Below are 22,184 nucleotides of genomic sequence, written 5' to 3' on the forward strand. Positions count from 1 at the left end.
AGTTTAATATTCATGTTGTAAAATTAATCTACAATAAACAATTTCCCTAATAATGTTACTCCAAATAGTAAATCTACAAGAAAAAAAATAATACTACAGCCTTATATCTTTCAATATTACATAAAAATTTAATATTTTGTTGCTAAACCAAAATATCACAGGAAAATATAGAGAACTGATAATTCAAATATAGGTAACAAAATACAAATGAGAATACATTTCATGTAATTAATGCTGAAAACCATTCAACAAGAACAACTAAATATTCATCGACTAAATTCTCCTATAATTTAGAGTGGGTGTCACTCATCCAATTTAATTTCAATCCATATTTCTTTGCTTAAATTGTTATTTTTGTTGACAGAACAAAATCCAACTTTAGCGTATACAAAATGTATATCAGGATCAATAACCAAGAATAAAAAATTTAAATTTCTGTTGTAGTTTGTGTGCAGCTATTTTGAACACCAATGATGTCACACATAATAAATTCAGTGACACACGGTCTAAGTACACCCCCAGATGTCCCAAATACATGGCTAAATAAATCTCTTATCATGTAGACTTCTATTAGATATAAATGCAGCCATAATCATGTTTTATTGCATACTAAAATATATAAATTGTTTTCCATTTTTAATCAAATTCAGACAGTGTACTATTTACAGTAAAAAGCCTGGAAATAAACTAGTTCCTTTAGGAATGGTCTCTGAATGATCAGACGCCTGTCCGCTGACCGTTCTTATCCATCCCAATCAATATGAACATACCCCTCTTCCCCACCTGTTTTAAGGCTATTTTGGAATCCTTATCGACTATTTTTCACCGTGGTTCTTCTTTTTTCACCAAAAGGAATCATTTATTGCCACATCTGACACAAATTTATAATAATTCAAAACTATTTTCAAGTAGTATTTTGCAATTAAAAAACATACACAAAATACGTTTGAACTGATCAGACATTACTAGACTCAAACATGCGAAGACTGCATGTTATTTTTTAATTGCAAAATTCTAATTGAAAATAGTGTCGAATTATTATAAATTTGTCTCAGATATGGCAAGAAATGATTTCTTTGGGCGAGAAATAAAGGATCACAGTGAAAAATAGAAGGTAAGAATTCCAAAAATAGCCTTAGAACAGAGGTGGGGAAGAGCGACATTTTCATATTGCAGGTATATAGGGACAAATAGGAACGGACAACGGACGTCGTCTGATTAGAGACTGTTCTAGAAGTAAACCATCTGTTACTGACAATTATACTGGTGCCTTATTTTTGTCAAGCAGAAATTTGCAACTAAAATTACTTCCAGGCATGGAAGGTAACCTGGCAATGTCAAGCTAACAAGGTAGTATGATGTGAAAGAAAATAAATTTAGAAACAAATGACCAGAACATCAAAATATAGGGGGATGCAGACTAAATTTTGGATATACAGCGTAATCAAATGTTGTTTAAATTTGAATCTAGTGTTGATTATTTTATCATAAACATATTCTGCATGTACTGGCAAGATATTTTGCTATCAGAAACATAACATAACACATCTACAAACATTTTCTATATAACCAGGAAATGTGTTTTTACTTATCTGTATCAAAACAACCTTCAATAAGTCCCTAATTCTTTAAAAGAATTTAAATAAGATAAATGACAAGTTATAGATTATATTTATATAGATTATATTTGTATAGATTATATTTATATGAGTAAGAAATAGTAGAAAAATAGCATCAGATATACAACATATAACAATATATAGATATATCACATGTCAATACGAGACATCTTTGACAACATACCACATCACATTATTTGAGTATGTGTGTACTGTAATGTACATATGGTTAAGGTATCCGTAAAAAGTCTTACTTAGAGAATATTTAAGCCATTTTTTAGATACACTCCTCCCTACAAAAGCAATGTGGTCTGTCGAAAAGCGTCTCTATTTGTTAGTCAGTAGCTGAAATGTAAGTAGTATATTGTCAAAACTTTGAATACCTTATCTGATGTAATAACTGCCCAGGCCATTAAATACATTTTATAAAAAAAGGAACACTTATTTCAACAAAATCAAACAAGAAATCTAAAAGTACTTTGCTTGTTTACATTTATGGCACACATTGGCCTAATTTATTTTTTAATCTTACAACAAATATTTATGGCGATATGAGACAGTGGGCAGATGGATGCTCACTACAATTCCATGTGTGCGCTTATCAGAGCCGGGCTGTTATTATATTGAATACAGTTTTATGTCTTTAACATCCCTCCCTTGTATGTGAGGAGATCTTAAATAATGTCAGTTACCTGAATGAATTAAATGTTTCGGTCAATTTTATATTTGTTATCAATAGATTATATTTGGATATAAATGACTATCTATATATCCATCTATATATTCTATGTTTTATATCACAATATAATCAACCATATATCTGGTAAATGCTTTTACATACAGTACGGTAATACAAGAGAAGGGAAGACTTCAAGAGACAGGTATAAACAGTTTGAAGCAATAAAATATTAACAATGATATAATTTTTAAGTAAAAACTTATTATCCATTTATATTCCACTTCTATAGTACAGCAGGACCTCACTATAAGGCAGTTCATTATAAGCCAGGTTTCAGGTGGAAACCACATTGGCTCCTAGCATTATATTGAAACCTTTCAGTCTAATATGTAAGTGACTTACAGGAGGGAGAATATGTCAATAGACCCGATAATAGAGTTACAGTGAAACCTTTAGTCTAATATATAAGGGACTTTACAGGAGTAGACCCCAATAACAGTATTAAAGTGAAACCTTCAGACTAATATATAAGGGACTTACAGGAGTGAGGTTATGTCAATATACCCTGATCACACTGTTACAGTGAAACCTTCAGTCTAATATATAAGGGACTTACCGGCATGAGGTTATGTCAATATACCCTGATCACACTGTTACAGTGAAACCTTCAGTCTAATATATAAGGGACTTACAGAAGTGAGGTTATGTCAATATACACTGATAACAGTGTTACAGTAAAACCTTCAGTCTAATATATAAAGGACTTACAGAAGTGAGGTTATGTCAATATACCCTGATAACAGTGTTACATTGAAACCTTCAGTCTAATCTAGAAGGGACTTACAGGTTATAACTATGAACCCCAATAACAGTATTTTAGTGTTATAGTGAAGCCCCAGTGTATTATATTTTATGTTCATGAACTGTACACATTGATAGAAGATAATAGGAGTTATGGTAGGCTATACGTAATTTATATCCAATCTCTATAAATCTAATTTACAAATATCACTATTACAGTATAACTAAATATCTTAATTCTATGTTAACAATCTATAATATATATTAATCTAATTCTGTTTGAAAGACAATAACAATTAAGAGAAAGGGGTAATAATTTAAATAATTTATTTACTAATAATAGAAAATATTGTCTTGTGTTAGCAATCTATGTCTATAAACTATGATTGTGCTAATGCACAAAAAGATATGTTTAAGAAATATCAACTTCCATTTTAAGTTTTATGCTGTTATCTCTTTCAAATCTGAACACAAGTAACTCTTCCAAAGCTGTGCTTAAGTGAACTCATCCATCTAGAATTTTTCATTAACAATTAACAACTTCAGTGGCCTTATTCATAAAAACTTAATATTTTAAAGATGTGAAGGCTTCATTCTTGAAATATTTGCGTTCAAGTTTTCATGAATAAGGCCCCAGGTAATAATACTACTCATGGTATCCACTGTACAGTAAACTCATAGTCTTAGAAGTTCAAGAATAGTTGTCATTATTTTATTTCTGGGCATTCAGAGACTTTCTACTGTACATATGGTACATGTACATTTCATTCAACATTAGTTTAACAACACACCAATAACAATTGTCATATCTTACAAACTAACAAATATAAATATAGAGATTTTAAATACAGTACATATATATGTGTTCATTAAATTCACAATGGGCGAATTAAGAGAAAAAAAACAACAACACAACCATATCAGTCACAAAGAAAGTAGAATCTGGGTGAATAATAAATTGAATAATAAATTAAATTATGTATGAATGGTGATTAAAACAAATGTCTTTTCTTATCTAGCCAATAATTCTGGACCACAGATATCAATAATCTTTGTCTTCTTCAATGTCATTTCCACTCTCTTTACAGCAGGAAGAATCAGCATCTGTTAGAGGGCTGCCATCTCGAGACGGGGGGTTCGAGTCCGGAGGTGGGGAGCTGCAATTATAAAATATTCAAAATATAATTAAACCGATTAATTACTTCCAATCTTTTTATTTACCTAATCACAAAATATGTAATCACTGAATGCTATATTTTAAAAATATTCTACCTACATCCCATGTTGTTCGTTATTACACAAAATGTTGATTTGACGGATGATTACCAGTAAATATAGAAAATCTATTTTGGATAAAATTAATAATAGATTTTGTTTCCTTCATCATATTAGATTTCTAAAATTAGTCTTTTACACTAAATCTAAAAAACTGATACTATCAGTATCTATCATAACAACAGGTCAAAGGACTTTCATTGTCCATTGGGTAAGAGTAAGATTTTGCTTAATGAGAATATAAATGCCTATAAAATAAGAGCTATTTATCATTGTGATTTCCTTGATTAAATAAAAGGGATAATTAAGTATTTTCAAAAACCCCATTAAAAAACATTATGACAATTAAAGTTACAAGCCCAAAAAAAGTTAAATATGCCCCCTCAAAATACATAAATTTGGCCAATCGATGGACTACTACAAAACCATGATAGTATATTATTGATAGTCAAGGACGTGTTTTATTACACAGATTTCTATCAGTTCAGTTGTCTTGTCTCCTTTAAAACATTTTGTAATGTATACAATGAAAAATTCAACATTTTTAAAGTAATAAAATGATAATCTGAAACTATGAAAATAACATTTGTAAAATGAACTTTTCAAATATTTAAGAAAAAAGCCTCAAAATAACATGATTCGCTCTTAGGTGGATACTACTAGTACAATTTGGATGCCATCCAGTTCCCAACAGTTTAATAATGAAGCCTTTGTGTATAATATATACAGGTCTTGCCATAAACACAGGCTGTGCTAACATAAGTTTTATAAATCATACTCCTACAGTACAAGTGACTATTTTAGTGTTAAAGCTTCGAAGAGTACTAATATATATATATCAAACACAAATTCTAGAGTTTTTAAATATACATTATGGGAGATTAGATAGAGAGCTGGCAGTTCCCACTATAATAGTTAAAAACTAGATAATGTAAAGGGAATTTGCTGAAAATTTCAGTCAAATTGATTCACTCTGAACCGAGAATTTAGCGATCAAATTTTGGGCCTAGCTCCGATCATTATTACTAAAGTCGGTACAATAAAAAAAACATACTCTTAATTATCCATTTTTGATTTAATCATGAATGAGCGTTGAGTAGCAGATTGGATCCTAATCAAGTAAATATCGCAGGCTATCAATGACATCAAGTTTATGGTTTGGATAAGTTAATTAATGTCTAATTAATAGTTTATATAACGTTTCAGGCCTAAAGAAAGACCTGCAATAGGCAGATTTAGCTCTTACATAATGTATGTTTAATAAACCCACAAAGTAAAGAATATAGTCTATATAGTATGAGCTTATATAACTCTTACATAACATTGTACTTTAGTCATTATCAATACGTTATAATTTTGATTTCTAACTTCCATCACCATTATGGGTAAGCAGTCTAGTGTAGCCTCTCTAGAAGTTTTACCACCCCTTCTTATAATTAAATTTGACAAGATCAATTTTTCGACAAATATATGGTGGTGTATTATTTGATTTCAATAATTCGCTTTAGCTGTAATAGCGAAGAATACCCACAAATCACGCAATCACTAAACATGTAAAGAAAGTTGGAAATAAAATAATTAATTTTCATGTGGATAAACCAAATATTTTGAGTTCTTAAGAGACTAAACAATAAGTTACAAACTGATAATTTAGATCACTATCAGAAATATAAAATCCAGAAGTATCTGATGTATTCATTGTCAAAAATCAGGTGTTTGCTTTCATGCATGTACGTTTCTTTTATGGGAGGATTTATGCAAATGAAAAAAATCATGAAATTTGGAAGACAATAGACACTAAGGAATACTAATGACATTCTGTAATAATGGTATATAAATTTAATGCTATAAAAGATATAATCAGAACAAAATTAGTAAATAAAAGCTGTAGTATAAATAAAATAAATGTATGAATATACTTCTAACAATATTCATACCTTTATAGAAAAAACATCAACCGACTTCATATAGCTCCCTGTAAAGTAAACATGCAACATGCAAGAGTCAACAATACAGTACTAGAAAAAATGACCATTCTTTTCTCAAATTACTTGTCATTTCATATTCAAATAACATTTACACACACACACATACACAAATAGCAGCTGGCATCAAAACATTCAATGTAGAAATTTAAAACCTTCATTTCAAAATAAGTCTATCTCTATACCCATCTAGCCTATTGGTTCATTGGATTGAATTTCCATCAAAATGAATGTAATCTCAACACAAAATTTCCCTTAAAGTCACTGAATGTCACTTGCAAACTGCACTATTGTGCAACTTGAATCTCTAAAAAGAATCTCAGTCCCAAAATGATTTAATTCTGTTTAGTATTTACAAAGATATGATTAACTGAATATTTTATGGACCATAGATTTTTAAGAACAATTTAACATAGATTTAATCAGTGACCAGCGGCTGCCAGGCAGGATACGCCCACATTTTCGAGAAATGGATAGAAAACAAGCTAAAACGAAAGTGATTTTTCCTACAATCAAGGGCCATAATTCAGGAAATTACAATTCGATATGCGCAAATATCGAAAGGAACCAAGATATTTGAGTTATAAACTTACATTTCAAGTTTCAACGAAATCGGATAAAAATTGTGACCTCTATAGGGTCCACAGCCTTGATATACCATATTTTTACGCAATTTGAGAACGAGGGGCGGCCATTTTGTCTGTCAGTTTAGGGCCGATTTTCACTAAATTTGAACTCAGTCGTCCTTAGGGTTTAACGGTGATATAATAATACGTTTTTTTAAATCGGATAAAAATTATGACCTCTATAGGGTCCACAAGCCAAAAAACGCGTTTTTACGTACAATCAGGAGCCATAATTCAGGAAGTTACGGTCTGATATGCGCGAATATCGAAAGGAACCGAGATCTTAGGGTGATTAACCTATATCTCAAGTTTCATTGAAATCGGATAAAAATTGTGACCTGTAGACTGTTCACAAACAATTGTGGATGGACGGACGGACGGACAGGGGCGACGACAATATACGTCCGTATGAAAATGTGGGCGTATAAAAAATTAGATATAGTCCAAAAAAGTGCACATGACAATCAACAGCTTTAAAGGGTATATGACTCTATTTTTGTGAACCTTGAAATAGACAAAAATGGTTCTAAAAGCACATATCAATGTAATATGAATGCATGTAAAGTGATTTGTATTCAATTTTTGAAAAAAATATTTTGATTTCTAATCAATTATGTTCGGTGAAATATGTGAACAGTTCAAATTGAACACCAGTCATTTACGCCTACAATGCGTTCTACACGTTTTTTAAATTATTATTTTGTCGTTTGTGAATCAGCCATTACTAATTACTTCCACATTGTGTTGTAGGATACGTTTTTATTTATTGTTCATTACAAAATGGTACAATAACCATAGCGTACACGACTCATGTACTAATTGTGAAATGTTAATTGTGTCTTAAATATTGGATATCAGGATCCTATAGTTTGACGGCAAGATAACAACATCAATATTGATTGAAATTGATCAATATTGATATCTAATTTGTGTTTTTAATTTCGAATATTATGGAAAATATTGAGTTATAGACTTAATAATAATAATAATAAGGAGTCTTGTATTGCACTAAAACCCACACCACAAAGGGGTATGCTCAAAGCGGCGACCACACAACGAACACACACTATCACTCAACAACACAATTTCACTAATTATAACGTTTGAAGAGATAGGTCTTGAGGTTTGATTTAAACAAACTTAATGTTTTAGCACTCCTGAGTTTTAATGGCAAATTATTCCAAAGTGTTGCAGAGGCATAGGAAAATGACCGAGCACCAAATGTCTTTAAATTGTAACATGGAGTCTTAAGTAGAAATTGATCAGAAGAGCGCAAACATCGTGAAGGAACATATGGGTGTACAAGTTCTTGTAGATAAGTTGGAGCCATTTTGGACACTGATTGGTAGGTTAGGCACAAGATTTTGAAATCGATTCTTTCTGAAATCCTAATATAGAACCTTTAATATACAAACAATTATATCCATATAATATATTAACTGTATATTATATTTATGGATTTAGACAAGCAAAATAAAGTTTTACTGCACAAGTTTGCATAGATTATATCTACCTATAATATACATGTCCTATAAATACTCCACAGGTTTGATTGCATTATATCTATCTGTAATATGTCTATAAATATTCCACAAAATGATTGGATTATATCTATCTATAACATACATGTCCTATTTGGTCCTTTTGAGCCGAACAAGGTAATCTTTATAATGAAAATGGAATATTGAAAACACTATCTCCTAAAGGCTACGAAGATGAACAAAAGAAATAACTTTCCTAGGCTAGTATTTTGTACAGTGTACATTATGTTAAGCTCTGTTAAGAGATCAACTTTTCACAATAAAGGCAATTAACCGAACTCAACACAGCCAATTACAGAGAAATAGAACTGAAATCATGATACCACCACCGCACATATCCATAAAATATCTTATTCTACACTGTTTAAAAAAGCCTTAATCAAAACATCTCTAATAGCCTTATATAGCTTATAGAAAAACTTCAATCACATTAATATGTAACTTTAATTTCTATACTAATATAGGTCTGATCCCATTTATTGGTAACTTTATTACAATGTATTACAATCCAATCATAAACTTTATAGACCTTATAATATTAGGTCAACAAACAACAAATGTGTAACTGCCTAGTAAAATAACAAGAAATCACTGAGTAAATTAATAAGATTGAATCACTAAACGTATAGATAAATGGAAAATCAGAATTTTGACACAGCACTGCTTTTAAAATAATGAAATAGGAAATGATCCAGAAATGAAATTTGATTGGTTCAGTCACCAGTACCTATATTCAAAAATATCTACCATTTAGATACAAATAAATAGTACCAGAGACATCTTTGACCAGATCTTGGTGGATGTTATTTATCCTTATCATACACCCACAGCAGATGTCCAAGCAGTCCATAATCGTCACATGGTGAATTATTAGGTTAAAAAATGTCTAAACCTGTGTTTTGTGAAATATCAAGATTCTATGTACATAATCAAGAACAATTACTCTAGCAGTAATTATCAGAAACTGTTGTAATTGTTATTTATCAAATCAAAGACTATAAATTTAAAGTAGATTATACAATGACTTTTGCTGTTCCAGCATTCCCAAGATTCTACCAAGTGAGCTACAGCCATTACTCAAGAAGTAATTAAATGAAATTGTTGAAATTTTAACTCTGCACTGTTTCAATAAATCAGAACAATGTATAACTTCTGTTCCCAGAGCATTCACAAGATTCTACAGTAACTCTAGAAGTGATTAATTAATTGAAATTGTTGAAATTCCATACTTGAAATTTCAAACTAAAATTTAATAGGATTCCTGTCTCACTGTCTATGTAAGCAACATAATATCAATTTTAAGCATATTGGATGATTTATGTATTATGTTGAAGTGTATTATCAACATAAATAGTGAACTATTAGACAGATCAACTACATACATGGTGATGGTAATATTCAACCACATGCAGTGGCATTAAATTTAAGTGCAACATTAGCAAAAAAAATTTGACTGTGCAACAACAAAGAAAGAATGACATGACCAGAAAATTTATTTACTACATGAACATTCACAGGTACATATATGTACATACCCTTACTGCATGCATTATATTCCACACTTCCCTGGTTAGCACAGTAAAGTAAAGCCCAGCCAATATTATACATAAATTCAATAGATTTCATACCATTAATTATTATACAGTTAGTAAGATATATATCACACCCCATTCACTACTTGTTAGTGGTTATTTATTATGAAAGACACAACATTAAAATTAGTAATTAGGGTACTACAACTACCAGTGATCCTTTTGTCTAAATCTGCAAATTGATATGTTTAAAATAGTGTTTTGTCCAGTTTTAAGAAATCATAATGTTCATGTTTTTTATCCAACATAAACACATCATGATAATATAAAAACATTGAATAAAGACCATATTCCACTACAATATCATATCTTTATTTTCTACACTATATATTAATATGGAACATATTCAGAAAGCTGATGGCAGCTGTGTCATGTATAAGACTTTGGTCTTGATGTGATTGTAACAGAGAAGCTGTGTTTTCATTGGCTGTTTAAAGTACACTACTAAAAACCAAACACATTGATAAAACTCATCAACTGATAAGTCAAATTGGGTCCTTTAAAACACAAAATACAGAATATGAAACGAAAGGAAGTAAAAAGATGATTTTAATCTGTTTGGCGGTATAATAAATGTAATGTGTATCATTCAATCAACATTCAACCTCAAAAAATACTGTCAGAATCACATAACATACATAGTCAATTAAATAATAAGACACCTTTTTTTTTTATCAAGAAATTATATTTTGTATGTAACTTTGGGCAATGAAGAACTTCATACAATTTCAGTCAGTCATAATGTGATCTGGAATGATCAAATTTAAATTTGGAATTAACAAATTTTTAATATTAAAAAAAGATGAATGAATAGAATAATACAATAAATTTATTCTATACATTAAATGTCTGAGTTATTTTGAAAGACTAGCGTGTGTGTCTATATACTTTTACCTGAGAGTAGAATCTTTTTATATATATCAGTAAAATTGAAGTATTTGAGAAAAAAAAACATTTAAAATTCAATTTCTGGCTAGTACTTTCATGTTTAATTGTTATTTCGTTTTAGTTTTTATATTTAAATTTGTCATTTTCCTCTGTTATGACGTAACGCTATTGTGATAGCATAGTAACACAATAAAATGGCCAGACGATTCATTTTAACACGATGAAACTACTAGCTAGAAATGGAATTTTAAATGTTTTCTTTCTCAAATACTTCAATTTTACTTATATTTTTAACTGAGAGTTAGATCATTGGATAATATTTACTAGTTGAATAATAAAGATTTATAGTAATTACCTTTCAGCTGCTTCTTGTGATTGTTGTCCACTACTACTTCCTTCTTTACCATCTAATGACTTTCTCTGATAATGGCTCCTTAAACATTCAAATTCAAATTATATCAACCATTTCTATGAAACTGGAGATAACAGTTAATTTTCACCATGTTTTTTTTTTTTTAAGGGGATTTCAGAAGATTCTCAATTCTATACAAATATGATTCTAAATAAACTTCTATCTGTGAGCAAAATACTGGTGAGGCTTTAAAGATAAGCATGATGGACAGATTTTGTAAAGCAATAAAGACCATTACTAAAATGAATAACTAAGAAAAGTTTCAAGAAAGTATACTGTATATGAATTATTAAGTGAAAAATGGTGTGCACAAGAAGTTGGCTCATCTTATATATTTTGATATTAAATACTTAAGAACTTTTTTCCTGAATAACTGAAGAGAATGTGGGGAGTTTCAATAACTGACGTTTAATATTCCTTTCCAACAAGGGTGATATCGAAGATAAAAAAAAGGCAGGTTCTTTTTTTTAATAACAACTTCAATTATATAGATAAGGTTAAAGAAATTCCACTAACCTGTATCTTTGTTGTATTATAACTGACTGATTACGACCTTTTTTAACTCTATCTTTAGAGTATGCTAAATATTGACCCTGGCCACCTGCAGCAATCTTCTTCCGTTTTTGGGCATAATAACTACGAAACTGATTTTGAATGAGAACAGCAGCATGAGACATTTTTTTAAAATAGGCATACTGAAATAAAACAATGATATAAGTTTTACAAATATATATCAATGTCTCTAAAACAGTATAGAGTATGGATTTAATGTGAACACATTAGATTCCCAGATAATAGAATTAATTACACTCTAGTATAGAAGCAACTTTTGCACTCATACCATGCATGCTACTTTTTTAAGAAAATATTTAAGAATTGAATAGAATAGGTATAGAATTTAATAATTTTCAGATTAATATACTCTCGTTTTGATCTCTGTACTTAAATAGTTTTACAGTTCTCCTTTACATCAGTCTATCAAGTTTTGGTGAAAAGAAAACAAAAAGTCTGGAAAATAGCAGAAGTCAAATGTTTGAAATGTGTATAAAGTTTCATGGAATTATCTCCAACTGTGACCAACATACTCCAAAGAAACAAATTTTTCAAACAGATCGCTATATGGCCCATGACCATTGTGTATAATAATAATGATATTAATAAAGTGAGTAAAGAATTACATTATCCTTGACATGTGCCCGCCTTGAAATTATTAACAGTAAAAACTTTTATACAAAGTTTCAGTGAAAGTTTACCCTAAACATGGCAGTTATCAAATAGACAAACAAACATACATTGCCAAAGAATTTGTCTCATGTTGACAAAATATAAAAAGATCCAGTCATGACTGTGGTCTTTAAGTGTAATAATAAGGACTTACAGATGGACAGATTTATACATTATTTAAATAGATATATATGTACTTGTTTATATCTTCTGTAGTAACTTTGTATCAAGATGGCTGCTTCTATTTCTTTTCTCTGCTGTATCTGATGTTGTTTATCCCGATAAACTCTGTAAGCATTCTGTATAACTTTTGCAGCCACATACAATTTACGTTGTTCTTGGTCTAAAAATACAACTGTTCTAATTGAAGAGGGAAAGATTTACTCAATAGAACTGATCATTTTGGGACTCAAGGTAAGTTTGCCCTTAGAGAGATGTCAGATCCTACTCTTATTTTCAAAATGTCATGGAAAACATACTCTGGAATAAAATCTGGGACCTCAGGCTAGTGAGCCACTTTATTCAGAATTATTTAGGAATGTTGTCTGTCACGACAAGCAAGTGTAAATGAGATTATTGGTCACATAAAGGTCAGTATCAAAGACTGTGGTTTCTGACCTATTGGAACTGCAGCATGAATATCTTAACTTGTGAGATAGCCTCCACGGGTGTGTAACAGAGTAGACTAGATATCAAAATATACAAAATTATTAAGCTGTTCAAAATAACATTAAACAGATTTCAGAACATTGTTTTATATTAATAGTTCTATTATAAATTCTTCTTTTATACCAAATACTACATACCAGTTAATGTGAGCTTAGAGAAATCTTTTTCCATGTATGTTGATGGTGCATTAAAATATTCTAAAAAGTCAGCAGTAGTAGGTGGTGGTGAGTCTAGTGTAAAGCTATAAGGACTGTAAGGACTTTGTAAACATGTCGAATCGGGACTTAATGATGATTGAGGTGTACCTAGATCAGTATATCTACAAAATATACATAATATTATCAAATACAGCATTATACTTCCTTCTATTTCAGGGTGCCAACTGGCAATAATAAAAATAGGTACATTGCGTTGGGTGTGCATTTTCTTTATGATAGGGCAATAGAAGGGCTATCCACTGGTAAGACAGGGATAAAGTAGGGAATTACTTACACCTACACTGTTTAACTACATGTAGCTTCATATGGAGCACACAAATCCACTGGAATGACAATGGAACATCGAAGATAACAATACTATCATTAATTCTCCAAGAAATGCAGCTCAGAATGAGACATGTTGACACTCAATTGGATTGAAATGTTTTTTCTATCATACACGTGAGTTTCTTGGCACATAAACTAGGTCATATTGGTAATAACAAACTTTTAATAAAAAAGTAGATGTAGAAAAGGATACTTGATTTGTCAGGGAAAGACACTGTCATTTAAAATCTTGTTATTTGTAAATATAAAGTTATCATTAACTATATAAACTTGTTCAAATCAAAGTTTTCTGCTAAGAGCCAATGAGAAGAACCTTTATAAGTGTGTTAATAAATCGAACACAGCTCATTCTTGAAACTTCATACATAAATGTGAATATTTGATACTTAATATCATACCTATATTCATCAAAAGCTAAACTATCTGTCATAGGAGTAGCTATTCCTGAATCATCACCAAATGATGAAGCATGGGATGATTCTTGTGATGGTAGTGAACTATAAGATTCACTTCTAGCTCGACTTGTTGTTGATTCACATTCTTCATCTTTAGATGGTGATAATTTAATTCGTTCTGGTATAGCAGCTATAATCTGATTAGCTAATGTTACCATCTGATGTTTCGATTCTATACCACTACCTGTAGATATAAATAATACATCAAACAATAATTATATATCATAAGATATATTACACAATCATGTTATAAAACAATCTTAAAGTAGACATCCACAGCCTTCAACATTGAAAATATGACTTATTGGTCAAATTAAATCCACATTGATGTTGTTATCTTACTGTGAAAAGATGGGCTTCTGATATCCAATATTTAAGACACAGTGAACATTTTAAAATTGGCACACAGATCATGTGCCAGAATGCTTTTGAGTGCCATTTGTAATGCATGACTCGATGAACGAGGCTAACCATCTCTCAGGGGAGAATATTAACGATGTACACTGGTTATAGAATGCTACTCAATTGGGACTCTTTGCACATTTTGCTGAACATAATTGATTAGAAATTACAGTAAAATAGAAAAGATTGAATGTAAATCAGTTTATATACATTCATATTACATAATTATATGTGTTGTGACCCATTTGTATCAATTCCTTGGTGCCAAAGATTAAAGAATTAGCTCCTTTAACATGCATTCAACAAATTTTTCACAGGATCAATAATTTACAAGGTAAGAGAATACAAAGCTATGGGTACACAGCCCTAATAGTACTATAGCTTTTTTTTGCTTTTTTTTGTAAGGTACTGCACTAATACAAGGACAGCGTACATATTTACCACGAGTTGCCATACAAGATGGCGACAGCACAAAGAATTATGGGTAATTCCTGTCCACACAGAATCATCTATTGAATACTTAAAGGCTAATTCTATCTGTGTAGGTCGTAGAACTTTCTCGAAATCTGCTAGAATTTGCTGCTTGACATCCAATTTCCAATCCGTACAGGCACTCTTTGCCAGACGATCACACATTATGAACACAATATTATAATGATAGTGATTCTCCATCTCGGCAATTTATATATATATACATGTAATGTCACTGTATTTGAAGTGAGAAACTCAAAATGAATTGAAATACCAAGCGCTCTCACAGGCACTACTTAACTAATAAACCAAATAAAAGATAAGAAAACAGAGAATTTATCCATGAGCCAAATTAAACAAAACATTTTTTGGGATAACTGATGAACAGCATGAACAAATGCTATGTTAAAACTACCAGCTATGGTTTTAAATGGAAGTTTTATATTTAGGGAGCTATAATAACCGTACCTTGTTGATCATCTTGAACTGTAGTTTCATCATCTGATACAGCTTTCTCTACATCAACATAAGGACTATCACTTCTCATAGATATATCTACAAATAATATACAGTTTATTATCACCATTTATTAATACTACCTCATAGATAGGGTTGGTAGAAAATATCTATAGTGCTGATAATCATCTGTAAAGCATTTTGAAGATTGATAATCAATACAGATTTAAAATATCGATAATCGCGTAATTATAGGTAGTCACTTGAGAGAATCCATCTATTATACTAATATTTGTGACTGTCATTTGTCTGTCTGTCTGTCTGTTCCGGGTTGGCGGCTACACTAAATCTGCCCCGAGTCTGAAATTTGGGGTATAGGGGTAGCTCGGACCGGGGAATAACATAGGCCAGGTGGCGTTAGTCTACCACTTCCGGTTTCGGGGTTATGACCCCCGAGCGAAGCCGGGCATTCTTCTAGTAAAACATAAACTTATCACAGTATTCTTTTTAATGCGTGCACGAGTCTACATGTAGCTCAGTAACTGTAATCAAACAGAAAAATCATTCAAGACACACGTTTTGTTTTTCACATGACAAGCCAGCACCACAGAGAAAAAATGCCAGCACTAAGAAATGTTGGTCGCTTATAATGAAAGCAAATAGTTTCTCATGTTTTAAAATATTGTGGAATATTGAAATTATATAGATCTCATAGTGACCAAGAGTCAAAGGCATGAATTAAGGCACTATACAAGGTGTTCTGTGCACATGAGAAATCACTACGAGAAATAAACTCATACTGTTAACTGTAAGTGGAATCCATTTCAAAGGGAAATAACTACATTTTACTCATTATTATGGTTATGGTCATGAGCGGCAAAGATTGAGCTTTAGGCCGCATCGAGAAGACTGATATTTGACTTTCTTGGCCCCTGGCCCAGGGGTGCGTGAAGGGAGGCAAGAGCTGAGTGACTCACATTGCTGACTTTGCTTTGATCTAGAAAGTATCTGAGACATCTATAGACGCTGTCATACTAACCCTATGGTTTTACAATAACCCAGCTGTTATTACAGTAGAATCTGTATGAGCAGCCACTCCTATTCAGCGACATCTCCTTGTAAGCGGTCACGATAAATTCCCCCCGTAAAAATTCTGTTGTTTCATCTCTTTATTCAACGGTCACTCCTCTAACGCGGCCAGCGGTCACTATTTTACTAATAAATTCAACCAAACATCGCCCATTCAGCGGCCATTGTTGAATGATACCATCTTGTCGTTTTTTGTTACACCCCCGCTAATCCCGTGAGTAGTAGTTAATTAACTGGACCCCCACTGATCAGGTAAAAAGAAATGTAAAAATAACAATCAACCCTGGATAATCTATTAAAATCTTTTGTTTTATTAAACAACTAACCTGATCCTTGTTTTCACGCGTAACGACACATTATTTGATATTGATTGAATAAAATAAAAGTACAGAGTTTTGTCACGATCATCTAGTATCTCTTTTCCATTTCCCTTTATTGTTAAACGTTTTAGCGCCTCCTATAATATTACATACAGAGTTACACCCCCTGTAAATAGGAGATAAAATTAGCGATGTTTTTTTGTTCATGTGCTTTTTTGGTCAATTAAAATTAATTCATCGATTTTCTTCACAAAAATGGATAAATATTATCGAATGCATCACAATGGTATACAGTAGTATCGAAGGTTGGTACAAAATGACAAGTTTACAGAAGTTATGTCCGAGATTTGAGTAAAGAATTTTCGTTCGGCGCAAGATTCAGCGACGGTCAAATTTACCACTTCCAATGCATTCAAGCGTAATATTTAATTTATGTCAGCACAAAAAGCACCAAGATTTTATTAAGAGTCCACTCCCGTTAAGTTATGTCCGAGATTTGAGTAAAGAATTTTCGTTCGGCGCAAGATTCAGTGACGGTCAAATTTACCTCTTCCAATGCATCCAAGCGTAATATCTAATTTATGTCAGCACAAAAAGCACCGAGATTTTATTAAGAGGCCACTCCCGTTAAGCAGTCAGTTGTGAAAATTCCCTTGGGTGGGTGCTTAATGCAGATTCTACTGTATATCAATATATTAATAAGTTTACCTGTATCTAAGTGAACAAGTAAACCTTGTTTAACTGGGTTACTGGTAGATTGGTAACTGCCTATCTTCTCATTATCTACTGGCATTAATACATCAGATGATGTCATATCTCTCGTATTCACAGACAGTAATAAATTCTCATTTGATGAACGAGTGTCTATAATCAAGGGTAGATGAGGTTCAGAATTTGATCCACGAACAGGTTTTGGTACTTGGCAAGATGTGGATGTTTGTTCTACAACCGTATCATTTGATATCACATCTACAGAATATCTTTTAGATAATTTTCTTTGAGCTTTGTTGATCGCTTGTTCACTTAATCGTCTTACAAGTTTACTCTCCCCCTGGTATGGAAGAGGTGGGGGGATGTCAACATGTAGACTCTGTATTTTGTTTTTTGTGTTATTTTTTTCTTCTTGGCTTGTGAAGAAATTGGTTGATTCAATCTCTGGATGAGAAATATGTAACGTCTCCGGTGATGTGAATGTTGCCGATGGAAAAGAAGAGCTTTTTGATCTGTTGGTTTCCAAATTCTTAATTTGATCGGCAAGGTTGTGATGTCCCTTTAATTGTGCGATAGTTAATGGCAGCTGTCCATCCTTGTTACATATCTTTAGCGGTCCAGAATTCCAGTGATATAAAGTTAAAGATGCATCTGTGTTACCTTTAGCACATGCCCACATCTGAAAAAAATCATTAAATCATGTTTCCTTCAATTCATTAAACGTTAATCCATACAATCAACTAGAATAGTATTAAGCATTACTTTTCTATAGTACCTCGGTCAGTAAGGGGCTTAATCCTTTATAACTGGGAATAATACTGAAAATATCCTGATCCAGGTACATTTAATTTCTAACAAGCAAAGATTGTAAATGAACAAACTAGAATTAAATTCCTTTAAAATTTTATATGAAAGAAAGTAATTTACCAATGGTGTACAAGCATGATTATCCACACTGTGAGCATCTACTTCATATTCAAATACTAGACTTGGATTATCAGATCTGTAACATCAAATACAATATTACACTCGATCTCGTAGATAATGATCACATTTATTAACTTTGAATAAGAAAATAAAAGTAATTAATCTTATCTGATATATGCATATTCAAATTAACACCTATTCAACCTAATTATCAATGTAATAACACATTGTTTGAGAAATACTCCTATGCACGGATTGTCTTCCTTGTGTGAGTTTGTTTTCATTTTGAGTGAAGCCGGTATAACTGCACACCGGGACAGTACAGGGCTGTGTACACTAGCAGACAACCCACAACTTCATCATAGTAATTTAATAGTACTTTTATTGTTTATTCCTTGCAATATTTATGTGTCTTGTCCGCTGGTTTGTCCTCCGGATTTCTGCTTGTTTATGTGCCATGCGGATCTCCTTGACTAAACATTTGGCTCAGGTCTCTGTTGAACTTCACAATGTGTACAAAGATAAATTTTCATACATTTGAATCTATGGAAATAAGATATAAATCCTACCTCCATCTTATAAATGTAGTGATTAATTTAGCATAACCTAAAGCTGCTGCTAGATGTAATAAGGTCATACCACCACGACCTGCTTTAGGATAGGCTTCTACATTTAACCACGGTAACTTGGCTAACTCTTCACAATAACAAACAAAAGCTTTCTCATCATCACCATGGCATGATCGATTCTAAAAACAAAAATAAAACGTATCAACATATAATAAAATATAGGTTGCCAGGCTACACAAAATATATACCCACCAGTAACCATACTTTTTATAATAGGCAATATGTTTGTAAACAAACAGCTATACATGAATAGATTGCATTTAACACTTTATCAACGGACACATTATTATTATTTCCCAGATAAAATGATGTTGAAAGATAGTTGATGATAATATTACCTGTTTAGGTATACATGGCATTGTTTTATCACCTGGTGAAATTCTCTTCTCTAACTCTTCTAATCTCTCTATTAACAACTGTTTTAACAGATCATCTACAAATATATACAGTACAATCATTACATAATCTTCAAGTCTGATCATCAGGCATATTATTACATATTGGTCATTGTATTGTAATATATAGTTTGTCTTTGAAAAATATATATATTTTTCAAAGACAAACTATATGAAATATACAACATCTGAAATCAAGCAAGGTCCCAGAAAACATTGAAAAATATGTTTACTTTTTGATTGCATATTGTTTTCTAATAAAATTAAGAAATATATGATAGCACTTACTACTCATTGAGAACCATTCTGGATGAAGATCTACTTTATAACTTTTATCTTGTTCTTTGAGCACATCCTCATCTGGTTTAAACTCTACTTTAAACTCAAATACTTCACAATGTGATATAACAAAACCATCTTTAGCTACTTGTAACATAACTTGACCAGCATGATGTGCTATAAAACATAAATACAATATAACTCAGACACAAGAATTAGAGTCAAAGCAAATTCTGGCAATATGTTCTAAATTTAGCTTAAATCCATCAAACAGTTTAGGAAACACATAAATTTGCCCAATCAAAGTGAATCTGCAAAGTACCTATTGAGTACCCCAAAGACCACATATCATGAACTTCTATTGAGTTAAAATACATGTAGTCTAAATCTGTCTCCATTCAAATGGTCTCTTTCGGGCCAAATAACTTTATTTGCAGATATCATGACAAACATCACCCAATCAATAACCCTACCAAGTCACAACATAAGCCTTTTGAGCTGATGGCCCAATGGGGTAATGATTGACTCAGTGTTCAACCAGCAGTTGCCAGGCAAGATATGCCCATATTTTGCAAGAGATGGATAGAGAACAAGCTAAAAACAAAAGCGTTGTTTCGTACAATCAGGGGCAATAATCCAAAAAGTTATGGTCTGAAATGCGGAAATATCGAAAGGGACCGAGATCTTTGAGATATAAAGATATATTTTAAGTTTCCTCAAAATCAGATCAAAATCGTGACTTCTAGAAGGTTCACAACCTTCGCATTACATACTTTTACACAATTTGCATACAAAGAGACGCCATTTTGTCGGGCAGTTTATTTTCGATTTTTCCGAAATTCAAATTCAACCTTCATTATGGTGAATGATGATATATTTAAACGGTTTTAAAATCGGACAGAAATTGTGACTTCTAAGAGAATCCACAAGCTAATAACCACCATTTTTCGTACTATCAGGGGCCATAATCAAGGAAGTCACATTCTGATATGCGTGAATATTGAAAGGAACCAAGATCTTTGAATTATAAACATGTATTTCAAGTTTCATTAAAATCGGATGAAAATTGTGACCTCTAGAGTGTCCACAAGCTAAAAATGTGATATTTCGTACAATCAGGGACCATAATCCATGAAGTTATGGTTCGATACATGCCAATGTCAAAAGGAACAAAGACTCTGGGAGATAGACCTATATTTCAAGTTTCGTCAAAATTGGATGAAAATTGTGACCTTTACAGTGTCTACAAACAATTGTGGACAAATGTCCGGACAGACAGGGGCGATGGCATAATACATGAAAATGTGGGCGTATAAAAGTCGTAAGCATGGGGTGGTCTTTTAAGGGGGCATTAGGTAAGATTAGATAAAGAGCTGACAGTTCTCACTATAATAGTTAAAAAATAAATAATGAAAAGAAAATATGCTGAAAATTTCAGTCAAATTACTTCACTCTGAGCCTAGATATTAACAATACAACTATAGGCTAGCCTTGATTGTCATTACTATGTAATGATAATAAACAAAGTCTCGATTATCCATTTTTACGGTAACCGCATTCACCACAAAACGTATTTGAATCTTCTAAATATAGAAAGCACCTGATGGCATCAAGAGATTATTATGGCCTTTATAAGTTAATTAATGTCTAATTAATAATTTATATAACATTTCAGGCCAAAAGACCTGCCATAGGCAGATTTAGCTCTTGCATAATGCATGTTTAATATAGTATAAAATTTTTGTCTTTCGTGAAAAATTTCTAAATTTTGAGATGAGAACAGAACATTAACACTTTATACATGTACCACAATTCTATAAAATGTGATCAGGATTTGTCATTTTCTTATATTCTTCATGAAAATAATAATTTTATATACTTACATGGTGTAAAACATCTCAATACACCAAACTGTACTAAAGTTGCTGGAACACTTTTACCATCAAATAAACAGGAATAGGCTGATGATGATGAATACCATGGTCCAGTCACCAATACTTTTGTTCCTCCCTATATCAATAAACACATTTTATTTAAAACTAAACATTAATGCACATATAATCTCTGTGCATCAGAATACAAAACATATCACAAAATATGCTAGATGTGTTAAGATCTAAAATAAGCGATACGTCTCAGAGGTAATGCCAAGTTGCAGAAACATAATGCCAAGTCTTACTGCAATCAACATGTT

General features: G+C 31.7%; 1 protein-coding gene across 1 annotated transcript in view; it reads right to left on the reverse strand.

Annotated features, from left to right (window-relative positions):
- Positions 1-4,136: 4,136 nt before the first annotated feature.
- LOC126828591 (calmodulin-binding transcription activator 1) overlaps positions 4,137-22,184 on the reverse strand; it is a 30,594-nt gene continuing 12,546 nt past the window's right edge. The window contains exons 11-24 of the mRNA XM_050558455.2: positions 21,874-22,000; positions 20,000-20,167; positions 19,655-19,749; positions 19,257-19,435; positions 18,688-18,763; positions 17,758-18,439; positions 15,653-15,739; positions 14,255-14,495; positions 13,449-13,630; positions 12,840-12,985; positions 11,935-12,113; positions 11,362-11,439; positions 6,312-6,349; positions 4,137-4,256 (exon numbers count right to left, since the gene is read on the reverse strand). Coding sequence (XP_050414412.2) covers positions 6,328-6,349; positions 11,362-11,439; positions 11,935-12,113; positions 12,840-12,985; positions 13,449-13,630; positions 14,255-14,495; positions 15,653-15,739; positions 17,758-18,439; positions 18,688-18,763; positions 19,257-19,435; positions 19,655-19,749; positions 20,000-20,167; positions 21,874-22,000 — 2,262 coding nt within the window. The 3' untranslated portion in view covers positions 4,137-4,256; positions 6,312-6,327. The remainder of the gene's footprint in view (positions 4,257-6,311; positions 6,350-11,361; positions 11,440-11,934; positions 12,114-12,839; positions 12,986-13,448; positions 13,631-14,254; positions 14,496-15,652; positions 15,740-17,757; positions 18,440-18,687; positions 18,764-19,256; positions 19,436-19,654; positions 19,750-19,999; positions 20,168-21,873; positions 22,001-22,184) is intronic.

This window comes from Patella vulgata, chromosome 7 (genome assembly GCF_932274485.2).
Source record: "Patella vulgata chromosome 7, xgPatVulg1.2, whole genome shotgun sequence".
Classification (NCBI taxonomy): Eukaryota; Metazoa; Mollusca; class Gastropoda; family Patellidae; genus Patella; species Patella vulgata.